We start from the raw sequence: 14362 nt of genomic DNA on the forward strand, positions 1-14362 counted from the left end.
TTCTCTGTTCATTTGAATATATAAATAGAACATTGCAGGAATAAGGCCCTGCAAAAAACAATATTCAATGTGAAGTTTCTTAACTGCACCAAGTTACTTTAGGTGTTTACTTATCAACAAGCCATTGTTCCAACTGGTTTTTCTTCACTTTCAGATAAGAGAATATTGAAACCAGGTATTCTTTTTTTCTGCTCAATCAAATTTTTTTGTTTCATGATGATTAATTCAAATCTTTTTGCGACAAATCCTCAGGTTCTTGTCCTGTCTCCCACTGTGGAGGAAGGACGCTTGACCGAGGATAATTTATCCAATGAGCATGAAGAGTTGATGGGATTAAATAGTTTCACGGAAACTCAAGGTGATTATCTAATATAAGAAATGCTGACAAGTAGCTCAATGTTAAGTACAGCATGACGGGACACTTTCCTAATGTGGAAAGAAAAGCCACTCTGTTTTTGTATCAGGGTTCGCGAGGAGATTTTAAAACAGGAGGAATTTAGTTATTTCACCTTGCTGCTTTTGTTCCTGCTGAACTCCTGTGTGCTTTCCCGGAGAATTCAATCAATAGATTGAGTGTAACTCTTGTTCTTGTCAGCAAGAAAAATTTAATTTGTCAGCTGTCTTGGCAGAATGTCAGGAAATGTTTGACTGTGTGACCCCTGGAGGCCCAGTGGGAATGAGATATGAGGGGAGGGTATATAAACATCCAGGAAACAGCAGAGGGCCAAAGTCTGCCTGTCTGAGGGGACTGACACACACACACCCACAAACCTCAAGCAGAGAAAAGGTAAGAGAAAAGGTCATCCAGTGAATGTGATTTGTTGAGGTTGTTTCTTTGAATTTGTGTGAAACTGTAAAATTGTAAAAACTGTAAAAAAAAACTGTAAAAAAAAACTGTAAAATTTGAGAAGTTGGAAGATTGATCAATAAAGAAATTGATGATTTATTAATCAAGTAAATTTTTTGTATATCAAATTTACACTGAATATTGGACAGGCAAAGAAGACTAAAAGCTGTTAAATATTCCCCAAAAAATGTACCGCTTTTTTATTGCTGACAAATCATTCATTTGGTGGCTCCTGGAATCTGAACTAATTTCTTAATAGTTGTGTAGCTAGATCTGCAGCCCTGCATGTGCTTACTCTGCTCAGGGAAGTTTCCTACGTGCTCTGATGAATTCGTGTCTCTTTTCTGTCTCCGGCCACAGATGAATATTCCAGTTCTCTTCTCCGTCCTTCTCGTCATTTCTACCGTCCAGGCTTTCCAGTATACGGAGCTGGCACAGTACGTCGACAGCCATGAAGAAGATTACGTAGAGGTAAAATATAACTTTCCTCTTGCTGTGGTCACACTTTGAACAGTTCAAGCACTGAACTCAGTCTATTAAGGATGTCTAGGAGGAAGAATTTGATCATCTCAATATTAATGTTCCTTAAAACTCTTGTCCAGTCAACAGAGTTCCATATAAATCTCATCATTACGTTTTACAAAAGCTACAAATAATCAAATACCTTGGCAGTGAAAATGTATTTAAATTTTCACTTTTTTTCATAATATTGGCCTTTTATAATTTGTGGAAGTTTGAATGCTTTCTGAAATACCCACTGAACTCCGAGACGATTATGAGACTATGACTACATCTACATGGAAATCATTATCTGACTATTGACAGTATTCTGCTTCTGATGATAACATGAGCTTCTAACAGATTGCTTCATCTATATTTCTGTTTACATGTACCAGAGAGCACAGTCTGATTATGACATCAGGTGGTTGGTCGATGCAATGAATGCTGCAAAGACTCTAATATAGGTCATTGTAATATGAATAAGATCTAAACAATGCTTTAATTTGAGTATTGCTTATTCAGATTATGACCATTTTCCCTTTATGGGGGTGATCTGAGCATGCTGTTTACATGGCAGTGTCTTATTCAGACTATTGAACACACCGGAGACATGTGAATGTGATTTTTTGAGCTGTTAACTCTCACAAGTGATGCAAGGTGCTGAATGTGATTTGATGTTTGATATATCGACACCACAGAGATAAGCAATAAGAAAGAGATAGAAGAAACTCTGTTTTGATGGTATTACACAGCTATACTTAGCATGTGAATTGATGAGTGATTGAGAAGTATAAAAAACCCCTATGGGTCCATTTACACTGGGCTGTCATATATAAGCATGCTGCAGCTATCATTTGAATACTGTCTTTATTGAGCAGTCACTCTTAAACACAGCCACGTTTATTGTTTTATTGACAAACTAACAACGAAATATACATTTTAATTGTATCACATCTACTATTATACTATAAATAACAAATATTGTACAAATAGGAGAAACAATGTATCCATTATACAGGAGTAAAAATCTATAACCTTTCTGAAACAATAAGGAGTTATTGTAATATATAAATGTGTATATTGAGTATTGGAGTATATTTCACCGCTTAATTAAACAACAATAGCAAAGTGAATGAAGAAATGTGATTATACCTCTGTGTGACGGTTGAATATTTGTAAAAATTGTATATAGACCTTTCCGTCTTGTGTGCATCGTAGGAGAACTGATGTTTGTTATACCATTACGAAGTTAAAACAATGTTAATATAAAAACAAGAAAACAAAGCTGGATGATGCTATTGTGCTTCAAACAGATGCAGATCATCTTTACACATCTGAACCGTGTATTCACCCTACGCCCAACAGAAAGGAATCCGCGTTGGGCACTAGGTGGCGCTGTTGCTTTGCAGGCTTGAATTCTTCCTCAAAGTTGACAACCTCCACACCCTCTTTTTTCTGCTAGTCTCTTTTATGACTGGTATCGTTTCGAAAATCTGAAGACACATGTAAATGCTGATTAGATTACAGGGCTTCACACTAGAACGATTTCATTTTTTACAATTTGTTGAGCAGAATAATTTGTGGGAAGACACATGATTCCAAAATATAAGAGTCATCAGTGTTGGTTGCATATTTCCACTGCTCAGGGAAATAAAGGCGGCTTTAGCCTAAGGTGGCAGTGTGGCAGTATATCAAGCATTGTTTCATGAAGAGTAAATCGAGGCATCTCTTGGTCACTGGGCACCAGCAGCTTACAGTAGTCGTGTTATATCACATTACAGGATGCTAGGAGGATTAGAAACAAAAGATTACATGTACACATTTTGTGTGTACTGTGTGTGTGTTTTTTTAGGCTCTGCGGGATTGGGTTGCGATTGAAAGTGACTCCAGCAATGTCCTGAAGAGGCCAGACCTGCACCGCATGATGGAGGTGACTGCTCAGAAGCTGAGGCTTATGGGAGGGGCTGTGGAGCTGGTGGACATCGGAGAACAAGAGGTCAGTGACAGGGCTGCCTATCATATGCACAGTCTGAGACATCAGAGCCCTGGGTATAATCAATGATGAGGTTGGCTCTGGAGGGAGGATGACGGGAATAAGTCCACCTCCTCAAAAGGTGCTTCATGAAACATGAGGTGTTTCCAGTAATAGAGACCAAAACATGAAGTGAAGCAGATGATCTTTTGACACAAAGTACCTCTGCCCTCCTTAAAATCTGTCTTATACTCTTACTGACAGTGAAAGACTGGAATTCCACAATATTTGAGAAATATGCAGAAATTGAGATTCTACTGAGCTGGTTTCCAAAATCTAAAACGATTGAGAGATGGAAAGTTAATTTTAAGTATCAGTGCAGCAGATCCCGCTGATGTCGAATCTCCTTTAATGTCTGCAGCTTTCCAATGGCCAGACATTGGCATTGCCGAAAGTGGTGACGGCTCAGTTTGGCAATGACTCCAACAAACACACAGTGTGTGTCTACGGCCACGTGGACGTCCAGCCAGCGAAGCTAGAGGACGGCTGGGCCACGGAACCCTACAACCTGACTGACATCCGCGGTAAGTACCTTACCTCTGTCGTCTCTACCAGTTCAAACCGTGTGGCCAAACCCAGGTCATTCAATTCTAGTGGCTTCCCAGACTGAATTTAGGGAAAAATATAAAAACACAATGTTATAACATAATACAAACACCTGAAATACAGTATTTGTATATCAAATCAAATATTAACTGTTCAGGTTAACTTTAAAATGACTTTTGATTTCAATGAATGACACATTACAAAATCCCAACCCAGCCATTGTCTTTAACTAATGCGTGTGCTGATAATGTCGGAGTTATGAATTCAAGGTTTTTCATAGAGCACAGCAGCTGCTTAGAAATGGCTTGAAAGTGACTGGTAGGATACCTTTTGCATCGGTCTTTTGTGTGATTGTGTCTTTAGGTAACCTGTATGGAAGAGGAGCATCAGACAACAAGGCCCCAGTTTTAGCCTGGATCCATGCTGTGGAGGCCTACCAGGCCCTCAACATGGTGAGTGAAGGCTCAGGTTCAACACCGCTCTTATATTGGCCTGCTCTCTAACGCCACAGATTAACAGAATGAAGGGTGCGAGGGAGCCGTGGCGGCACCGTGACCTTAAGTGAGAGCAAAGGACAGATTAGGGCACATATTTGCAAATAATCTTTTTCTTGAAAACACTTGGACTATAAGGGAAAAGGGAAACAGAGAGAGAGAGAGAGAGAGAGAGAGAGAGAGAGAGAGAGAGACACCCCATAGGCAAGATAGACCCAGGAGATTACTCCCATATAGCAAGTTTTTTTAGTCAAGTAAACTCCCCCAGAGATTAAGGGGGAACAAACAGAGCAGCCTCAGGCTAGTAAGAGAGGAGACTCGAGCTTCAGCCAAACTAATTGCAAAGTCACTGCTGTTTTCTGCAAAGTCACTGCAGCAGTCTGTTCCCACCATCCTCGTCTAGACACTGTCTTAGAAAAATAACACGACTGAATAGGCACATCCAAAGGCATCGGCCAGATGCTGGAAGCCTGTGTAGGTGTTGATGAAAGGAATCTTCCAAACATGTTGTTTTCAGCTGAGTCTCTCCTCCAATATGTCGCCCTCCAACCAAACTATACTGGCTGTCCCAGTCAGTCAGAGCCAAACACATCTAATGGAATAGCACTGGTGTCATTCCCATCCACCAGGAGCTGCCGGTGAATGTGAAGTTTGTCATCGAGGGCATGGAGGAGACGGGCTCTAACGGCCTGGACGCCATGATCGTGGCCCAGAGAGACACCTTCTTGTCTGACGTGGATTACATTATCATCTCAGACTGTGGCTGGCTCAGCAGACGACCCGCCCTCACCTACGGCACCAGAGGCAACTGCTACTTCTATGCTGAGGTCGCTTACGGTGAACATCTGACTTGAACAAACAGTTTCTAACTCTCAGCTCATGCACTCAGTCTGAACCTGTGTGCTGCTGCTTCAGGGTGAAAGTTCCTCTGGTGTGTTTGCAGGTTGGAGGACCTAAACAGGATTTACATTCTGGAGTGTATGGAGGAGCTGTGATTGAACCGATGACGGACCTTATTGGCATTCTTGGTGAGTGTGTTTTTAGTGTAGCATCTACAATAGAACACTGTATATTCTACTTTTAGTGTTTATTTAACTAGCGTATTGATATACACTGTATCTGTCCCAGTACCCACACAATATATGCACTAAGGTCTTATTTGTGTGACATATCTCTGAAAACACAGCACACAATTAAAAACACATGCAGGTTGAGCTGTTCAGCGCTAATGTTGAAGTCGCACATGTAGACATCCTCAATAATAATTTTGTGTTATAGATTCTTAGCAAGTGAACCTAGATACAAATGAAAAGAATCGGAGATACCCAAATAAGGCAAGCTAACTTTTTTATATTGTAATATTGTCACTATAAATGTCCCCAAGACATCGATCAGTCTATTTTTCAATTTAAGCTTAAGGTACTGTTTATATTCCTACAGGATGAGGATCAACTTTTGAACCATGCATGATTTCATTTTTCTTTGTGACTTCTTAATAATGTCACTTATCATACGGGTAATGATTTTCTGATCATAATAATTGTTCTAGCCATATTTCTGTCGACCTTGAACTTTGACGAACCAGCTCCAGGGTGAATCGTCTGGAGAAAAACTTTTAAGAAGCTAATGTTCTGTCAATGCCCACACAGACAGGGGTGGACACATTGCCCTGCTTGTGCTGCAGGATAATAAACATAGTTAGACTCCTAGAAAATTAGCTGACTCTATTGTATCTGCTGAAATTGGATTTCATTTTAATTAGCAACTATTCCGTCAACAGTTTTATGACATGTCTTTGGTTCTTTTCGGCAAGTGATATTGTCATTTTAAGACATTCACAATATTTCTCACTCGGAATTAAAAGTCAGAGACAGAAATGTTTCTTGGCAGCTCCTAATTACAGTTTAAACAACACAATGTGACTACAGCCATGTGGGGGTTTATCACAGCTCAGTGGGACACACTTGAATAATGAGGCCATCCTGCCCCTATTCTTGTTTATTTTCTTTTATTTATTATTTTCTTTTTCCACATAATGAACAATTACATGGGATCAATCATACAGTATTATAGTTGCAATCACGATGACAGTCCCTGAATATGAAAACCCTCTATTCAGAGACAGAGTAATAATAAGTTAGTGATTTAATCAAGACATCGAACAGCATGCACACCTAATGCACATAACAGAGACTGAACATGGCATTGATCTTGAAAGGTTTCCGTGTCATACAAGTTTAAAGTAAGAAACATATTTCTCAAAATCACAGATAAAAGAATATGATATGAATAATTTAATGAATGTGGATAATATCAGATATCAGAGTTTCCTTTGGAAGAAAAGAGGTTTCATGCTGTTGTGAACGTGTCTGTGAAAGGCAAACTGCAGGTAAACTCTACAGATTTTTCCCTAGCGGTCGTGTCTGAAAACAGCTTCAGTTCTGCAACAGTAAAAAAGTGTTTGGATATGAACGATAACATGTCATTAACTAACTGCTCTTGAATGTGTGCAAGGCCACAATTAAAACAGAACTGGCCAGAAAGCTGTTGAGAACATACAACCAATCAAAACCTTTTTAATGTAATTTTACATTTTGGCTATGGGTGCCCAAACTTACTCACATGTCATCTACTAATTTTGATGCAACCATAGCATTTTAAAGTCTTAAGCTTGAAAGCGTCTTCCCTACTGATGTGTCTCAGAGCTGGGTACTGAAATCCTTCAGGCCCCTGAAAGACCACCTGTTATTTCACTGACCAAACACGCTGATGTTAATAATGTGTGAGGAGAGGTCCGTCATGTTGTTCTTCTGCACCACAGATACGCTGATCAGCCCCAGTGGTAACATCCTGATTCCTGGGATCAGGGAGGCTGTGGCTCCCCTCACTGATGAGGAGTGGAAGATGTACCAGGACATCCAGTTCGACATGAACAACTACAAGAACAAGATCGGGGTCGACCAGCTCATGTACAGCAACAAGGTGAGACAATCGTTAAGAAAAGGGACATCAATTAATATTGTGGCAACGTCCTACGGGTTTTACAGCATCAACCAGATGACAGCCGCTCACCGATTTCAGCGTTTGTTATCAATATAAATCCAAACAACAAGCGTAAATTCCATTAATCATCATAAATCAGCCTGACACATAACATCTTTCTGGGGGCAGCTCTGTCTCAGTCTTTCTCTGTCAGTGTCTCTCTCCTCCCTCCACGGCCTGATGAGCCACCTCAACAGACATACAACTAGATCAATGCGATAAGACAGCTGACTCTCTCGCCCATGTTTCCTACAGGTGGACTTATTGGCCCACCTGTGGCGTTACCCCACCGTCACCATCCATGGCATTGAGGGGGCCTTCTCCGACCCCGGCACAAAGACAGTCATCCCAGCTAAGGTCACGGCCAAGTTCTCCATCAGACAGGTTCCCAACATGGAGCCCGCAATGGTGAAGAAACAGGTAAAACGGGACGTGGATGCTGTGCTGTCATAATGCCCACATACATTTGTCTTTTTTGAAAATGATAGCAAATCGTGTCTTATCTTCCCTCTGCTCTTTATCGCCCTGTGTTGATGCTTTAGGTAACGGACTACCTTCACTCTGTGTTCGCCAAGAGGAAGAGTCCTAACAAGCTGAAAGTCACCATGGTGATCGGAGCAAAGCCTTGGCTGGTGGACACTCAGCACCCTCTTTATGAGGCTGGGAGGGCGGCTGTCAAGAGAGGTACAGCTCTTCACCGACAATCAGCCGGCGTCACTGTGTCCAAATCCTTCACACAGATAGAAGAGCTGAAGCAAACCGAAACGGAACTTAACACAACTATAAAAATATATAAAATGTTACAAGCAGCAATAATATAAATACAATACGTCGTTTTGCCTCCTCTTGTGAGCCAGACTCTGAGTTTTATTCTGGAGGTATATTCAAGTTGTATTTGCAGCTGTTACCAAATTCTGTGCTAATATTTTTTTCATGGATACTGAGAAATGTTTTAACCAGCTTCTGCTGAGCCTATAATACTCTTTATCTTCTGTAACTTCTTAGTCTAATCTAATCGTTTTTTCAGCATAATATTGTCCTCTGTAATGTAGCATAGCAAGTAGCAATTTACCAGCACCCCTTACTTGAGTGAATGTACTTTACTGATCCCAACCAACAGGGTAGGATCTAATGGTAATACAAATATAATTACACAACAGGATCCTCTTTATCAGCAGTGACACATGTTCCATGGTTCAGGTTTGGTCCCATTCTGGTTCAGTCAATTAACAAATCATATTGGTTTGGTCTTTTTCTGATTACAAAGTATATTCTTCAGTAAAAAGTATGCACACGTCAAATTCTGCTTCACCACCGAATACACCAAAAATTAGAAAGAGGTCTGCCCCCCATCATCATATGACTCATCATTGTGTGGGCCTCTAACTGCCATTGTAATGTAAATGCAAAGAAACTAATCACTATAGCTTTTGCTTGTATCATTTCTTGTCAAGACATATTTGGCATATGCAGAAAATACAGCTGCCATTATTCCCCTAGTTCCAGAAATTACTTTATACCTCTCACGTGTCTCAAGTCGCATGATTGACCTTTTAACCTTGAGTTAACATCGAAGCCTGAAATGTTTGGTCTGGTTCATGCTGCTTTTTTAAGATGGTTCGATTAAATCTTAGATGCATGGCTAAGAGGTTTCGAAGAACATGCCTGAAGAGGTTTGCTCGCTTCACACTAAACTTTTATGGAGGTGGTTTGATGGTGTTACTTTATATTACAGCTTTGGCCTCATTTATGACTCTCACATTGCTCTTAACATTCTTTCTTACTTGTTTTTTATCTTGTATTAAGTGTTTGATATTTGAAATGGGATAAAGTGCTCAAGTTATATGTACATAAATGACAAATAATTCAGACAAATGTCTGTCTGTTTTATTCTGTGGTACCTGATAATGCCTGTCTTTACTAATATAATATGTCCTCCCTTCTGCAGTGTTCGACATGGATCCTGATCTGATCCGTGAGGGCGGGACCATCCCCATCGCCAAGACCTTCCAGGATGTGACGGGGAAAAGCATCATCATGATGCCCATCGGAGGCTTTGATGATGGGCTGCACTCGCAGAATGAGAAAATGAGCAGGTGTGACTCCATAGCTTATTTCTTCATGGTCCATTTAGGTTTTAAAAGGAGCCTTCATTGGTTCGGAATCTGCACCTCCAGCAGTATTTTCCTCTCCTCATCTTCCACTACCCTTTAACCTTGTATGTGTGTGTGTTGTGTGTGGAGCCAGAGAAACCTGAAGAATGAACAGAATAAAAGCTACAAGATCATATAGACTTTAATATCAGAATTAAATATATATATATATATATATATATATATATATAATCAAATAGACTGTAAAAATATGTCAGTCAGGTTCCGTAGAGCTTTGTAAGTCTTAATTTATGCCACAGGGAGATTTCACACAAAACTAGTTTAGTGTCTCATTCTTTTCTTCCTCTCCCAGGTACAACTACATCGAGGGAACCAAGTTATTCATCGCCTACCTGAATGAAGTATCCAAGATTAAGAGGACTAGTGTGTGATGTTGTGCAGCATTGTTAAGCGACGTCCTTGAAGGTACAATGAGTTCTCTCTGACACAAGTGTGCATTTCTATTTTCACTGCCTTTAACTCTGTGTTTTATTCATATGCATCTCTATCTCTCCACCCACCGTTTCCATTTGGCCTTGTGAGTCAATGTAATGGTACATTCTACATTCTGACTGTTTGTAAGCATCCATGGATCATCACTTTGAAAATCTGGAATGTGTTTATGTTCCTCCTAATGTCAGACAGCACTGTAAGTGTGTTTGCATGTGTGTCAAGTAGTAAAAGCTTTACAATGCAATAATGTGTGTATTTTTTATTATGTCAGAAAGTAGGAATGTAGAAATCTTTCCATTGAGTGTTTAATAATGAAACAAACACACACGTGTATTGTTGCTTCAGTCATGAGCCATTTATTTACAGGTCGAACATTCACTGAAATCACAGTCTCTCATTTCAGAGCCAAGACTAAAGTCTATACAGACACTGCACATGCAAATATGCTGTGTCCAGCGGTTAATGTATTATTGGACCGGCCAATGTTTGAGCACTACACACAAGACTAAGTCCCCTTCAGGCAAATTCATATGCTTTACAATGCATCTGAGAGTCAACAGTGTTCAATAATAATATTGCAATATGTCTAAAAACGTGATTTACTCTCACATTTGGCATTTATGTGTTCTTAACATTTGATTACAAGAAAATAAAATAATTTAGGTTTCAAGGATCTTTTAGAATCAGTCTCCTATTGTAAAACAAAGCAGATAAACGGACAAAGATACTTAAAAATATGTATTCATGTATTTCTTATTAGTTATCACTCCTCTTATGAAACCTCTTTTATTGTTTTATTTATTGTGTCTAACATAGATGTTGTCATATATAAGGATTTACAATGATACACACAAACAGTTTTATATAATTTATACACACATTTATAAATCATTCAAAGTTTGGAATCTAGATGTGTTGAATACTCATGAAGATAAAATATAATTAGTTACCTATAGTTAAAAATGACTTGCAACAATAATGTCAATTGTTAATATGCCGCTGAATTGGGAGGGTTAGAATATCAGTTCTTGATGTAAAATAAGCGAAAATTCAGGAAGTCTGTCCAGTGGACTGAGATTTCTTACCTGCCACCAATACAAAACCATGTGTAGGCTCAGACCTGCTGAGCTGCTTCAGATGTTTTGAAGTGACAATATAATAAACATCTGTGACACATATTCAAATGTTTATAGTTTGTTATAGTTTAAAGATACAGATGTTGGTAAGGAAATCAAAAGCGCACACAAAAATCGTTTACATTAAAATGGCAAATTGAAAATCTGTATTTAGGAAGCTTTGGACACATGAGAACCACTTATACATTTTACAGCCATACCTCCGTATCTCCGGCAGCATTTATGGAACACACACATAGTGGCCGCAAGCCAATCGACAGACTTTGAGGAGAGATGGTGTCCCAGCAGGAAGTGGTGAGGAGGAACCCTGGTGTTGAGAAGAAGCCGTGTCTGACATTTCAGCGGCCTGATTCACAACACCAGCTGACCCTCCACACCTCTACACACACACACACTCTCTCTCACAGCACTGTTGTGCAGTGCAGAGACGTTGTGAAGGCCACAGTGTCAGAGTTTGTCTTCAGTGAGTCAGTGACAGGGACGAGCCACTGACAGGACAGCAGCCTGACTGTTCTGAGAGGGCAGCAGACACAGTGGATCCTCAGCGGGAAATGGACTCAACCCACCTTTTACTTGAACCACTCAGACAGAGACCATCAGTCGCCCTAATTAGCATTAAAAGTAGTGGACTGAGAGCACTCACCTGTCCGCTGCAGTAAACCTATCTCCTCAGATGCTCCCATCGCTCTACAGCTGTGGTAATGAAAGTAAGTGAAATCAGAAACACTGGAGGATGAAACTAAACTGGGAGGAAGGAGAATGACTAAAGCATGTGCGGTATCCATTGGAGGGCAGTCTGCATGAAGCAGATTTCTGCGCTTTCTTCTTTTAACCTACAACAAATAAGACAGAGAAAGAAACATGTGTTACAAAATGAAACCATTTAAAAACAGCAGGATGGAGCTGAGGAGAACCTGAAAAATCACTGGAAGCTCTGTAACGTAACTGTAAAGTGCAGATGTCGACCACAGTGATTATCTTCAACAAACCTACACGATCTCAGTGTGTCTGCACGGTGAAACACGGAGCTGCACCCACATGTAACAGTGCTCTATTTGGTTGCCTATTTATAAAGTGCGGTGGTATTGAGGACAGGGCCGTGATGGAGCTGAGAATAACTTTGGTTTTACTGCAGCGATCCTTTATCCACCTTGAAGCAGCCCGCTGTGGAGGAAAGCTGAAATCATGTCACAGTGAAGTGGCTTTATAGTAGAAATGATCTGCAGATCCTAAGCCGGCGTTACAGTATATCGGTGAAGGTGAGAAAATAAAATCCCCAGCAAGTCTGTTCTTGAATGTATCAATAGAATTATCCAGGAAAGGTTTGCATTCATTGAATTTAAGCGGGGGAGACAGTTAATTATATCAGCCAGATGTAAAATTTACTTTACACAATTGAATTAAAGATCCTCTTTTCTCTAAGAGACACACTTCAAACCAGTGTGCAGCGGAGGTGTAGGAGCTTGTGAGATCTTTTAAGTACCAATTATAAAACCGTTAGCACTGAATTTAAAACATTACTTTAAATTGACAGGTAGGGAATGTGGTAATATTTGACACCTTTTACATTATGCTAAATCGCCTGATCTGTTTTGAAAATAGTACTACTCAAATAAGTATACAGCTTAATTCCTCCACTAATATTAAATCTTAAGTTAATAGAGAAGCTGGAAGCTCTGTGGGCTAAGCTCTGCTCCCACACAATGAGCAGCGTCATACAGTTGAGCCCCAGCCAGCTGCTGCATGCTGTGATGGACTGGGGGGGGGGACTGAGGGACTGTGCCACTCGTACCGCCGAGTCACCTCTTCTTGTGAAATTGGGTTTTAAGTGTAGCCTTTGACCACTCCATTAATCATCGGGTTGCCCCTAAGCCTGACCAAGCCCAGGCCCGGACAGGCCTTTTCCTGATTCCTCCAGAAGCTGCCGTGTCACACTCAACATAATATCCCAGCAATACATTTCTTCTAATCCCTTTTCATCAGGGTTCCTGGCCTTTCTGGTCAATCTAATTGCAACAAAGACCACATAAGGGGCTTTGTGCCAAAAGAAAGTCCTTTTATGGTTTCAATTAAATGGTTGGGATGGACTAGAGAAGCTCTTGGCTGAACGCCCGTGTCCTTCAGAAAAGAATGTCACTGTGCATAATGGCCAGACACACTTCACTGAGGAAGAGGGAAACGAGGTACACAATGTGAGAAAGGAAGAAAAACCCACCCAAGCACTAGCCTCACAATTAAGCTCATGTCAGAGCCAACGGATTGGGATTTTTTTTTTTCTGGGGAGAAGCAGCACCAGGATTTCGGTACCATTCAAAACCAGCCTGACAAATGATGTGTTACTGTATGTGTGAGTGTGTGTTTGCTTGTACCTCGTACAGATTGAGGGCATTTTGGCTGACTTTGGGTTATAGGTTTACGTCTGGCGTAAGTTAGGTGAAGGGTAAGGTATTTAATTGTTTCATTATCTTGCAGTTAAACACAACAGAAGTTATCACAGAGCGCTTTTAATGTAGAGCTTGATTGTGTTACATTCCCCCATGAGCCAGTACTTGGTGACAGTGTCAAGGAAACACTGAGAGTGTCAAGGAAAGAAGAGACCTCGAGCAGAACGAGGCTCGGGGCGGGCAGCCATCTGCCTCAACCGGTTGGGTTGAGATAGAAAGGAGAAGAGGGGGGGGGGGGGGGGGGGAGAGAAAGAGTGAGAGAGAATTATAATAATTGTAGCAGCAGGTGATGAGAAGGAACTCTGGGACAGTAGGAGGCCAGCAATCACTGATCCAGCTCTGGAGGCAGAAATACCGGCAGGGAGCAACAGGAGGGGAGAAACGAGAAGGCATAAAACCACGGGAGAGAGGGAGAGAGGGAGAGGTGGCCTAGATGCTCATGTGCTTGAGGAAGCAAACTGAGTAAGAGTCTCGTCAGCTGCACAACACGGGTAACATATGCTGGTTATAACTGATTCATTGAGACTAAGACCGAAAGTAACCGTGTTAGAAGAATTTCATGATTTGAAGGCCATCGAGGAAAGTAAACTTTTAGACTTGTGAAATCTCAAAATAATATGAGTCTAGCAGAGAGAGAGAGAGAGAGGAGAGTGGTAACAAATAAATCAAGAGAAAAGCTGATATTGCCAGGATTCTGTTTGGACAAAAAAGACA

At 40.7% G+C, this 14362-nt stretch overlaps 1 protein-coding gene across 1 annotated transcript; it reads left to right on the forward strand.

Annotated features, from left to right (window-relative positions):
• Positions 1–694: 694 nt before the first annotated feature.
• cndp1 (carnosine dipeptidase 1) lies at positions 695–10315 on the forward strand. The gene is made up of 12 exons (XM_062398504.1): positions 695–787; positions 1208–1318; positions 3201–3344; positions 3742–3904; positions 4290–4378; positions 5050–5247; positions 5364–5448; positions 7242–7402; positions 7718–7882; positions 8005–8146; positions 9411–9558; positions 9929–10315. Exons 2-12 carry the CDS (start codon positions 1208–1210, stop codon positions 10005–10007), a joined length of 1485 nt encoding a protein of 494 aa, XP_062254488.1. The 5' UTR covers positions 695–787; the 3' UTR covers positions 10008–10315.
• Positions 10316–14362: the final 4047 nt, after the last annotated feature.

This window comes from Platichthys flesus, chromosome 11 (genome assembly GCF_949316205.1).
Source record: "Platichthys flesus chromosome 11, fPlaFle2.1, whole genome shotgun sequence".
Lineage (NCBI taxonomy): Eukaryota > Metazoa > Chordata > Actinopteri > Pleuronectiformes > Pleuronectidae > Platichthys > Platichthys flesus.

What these genes read in the sequence shown, in the direction of transcription:
- cndp1 (XM_062398504.1), top strand. Translation starts at nt 1,208, where the DNA reads ATGAATATTCCAGTTCTCTTCTCCGTCCTTCTCGTCATTTCTACCGTC. An exon ending in ATGAAGAAGATTACGTAGAG is followed by an intron (nt 1,319 to 3,200) that starts GTAAAATATAAC and finishes GTGTTTTTTTAG; the next exon opens with GCTCTGCGGGATTGGGTTGC. An exon ending in GAGGGCGGCTGTCAAGAGAG is followed by an intron (nt 8,147 to 9,410) that starts GTACAGCTCTTC and finishes TCCCTTCTGCAG; the next exon opens with TGTTCGACATGGATCCTGAT.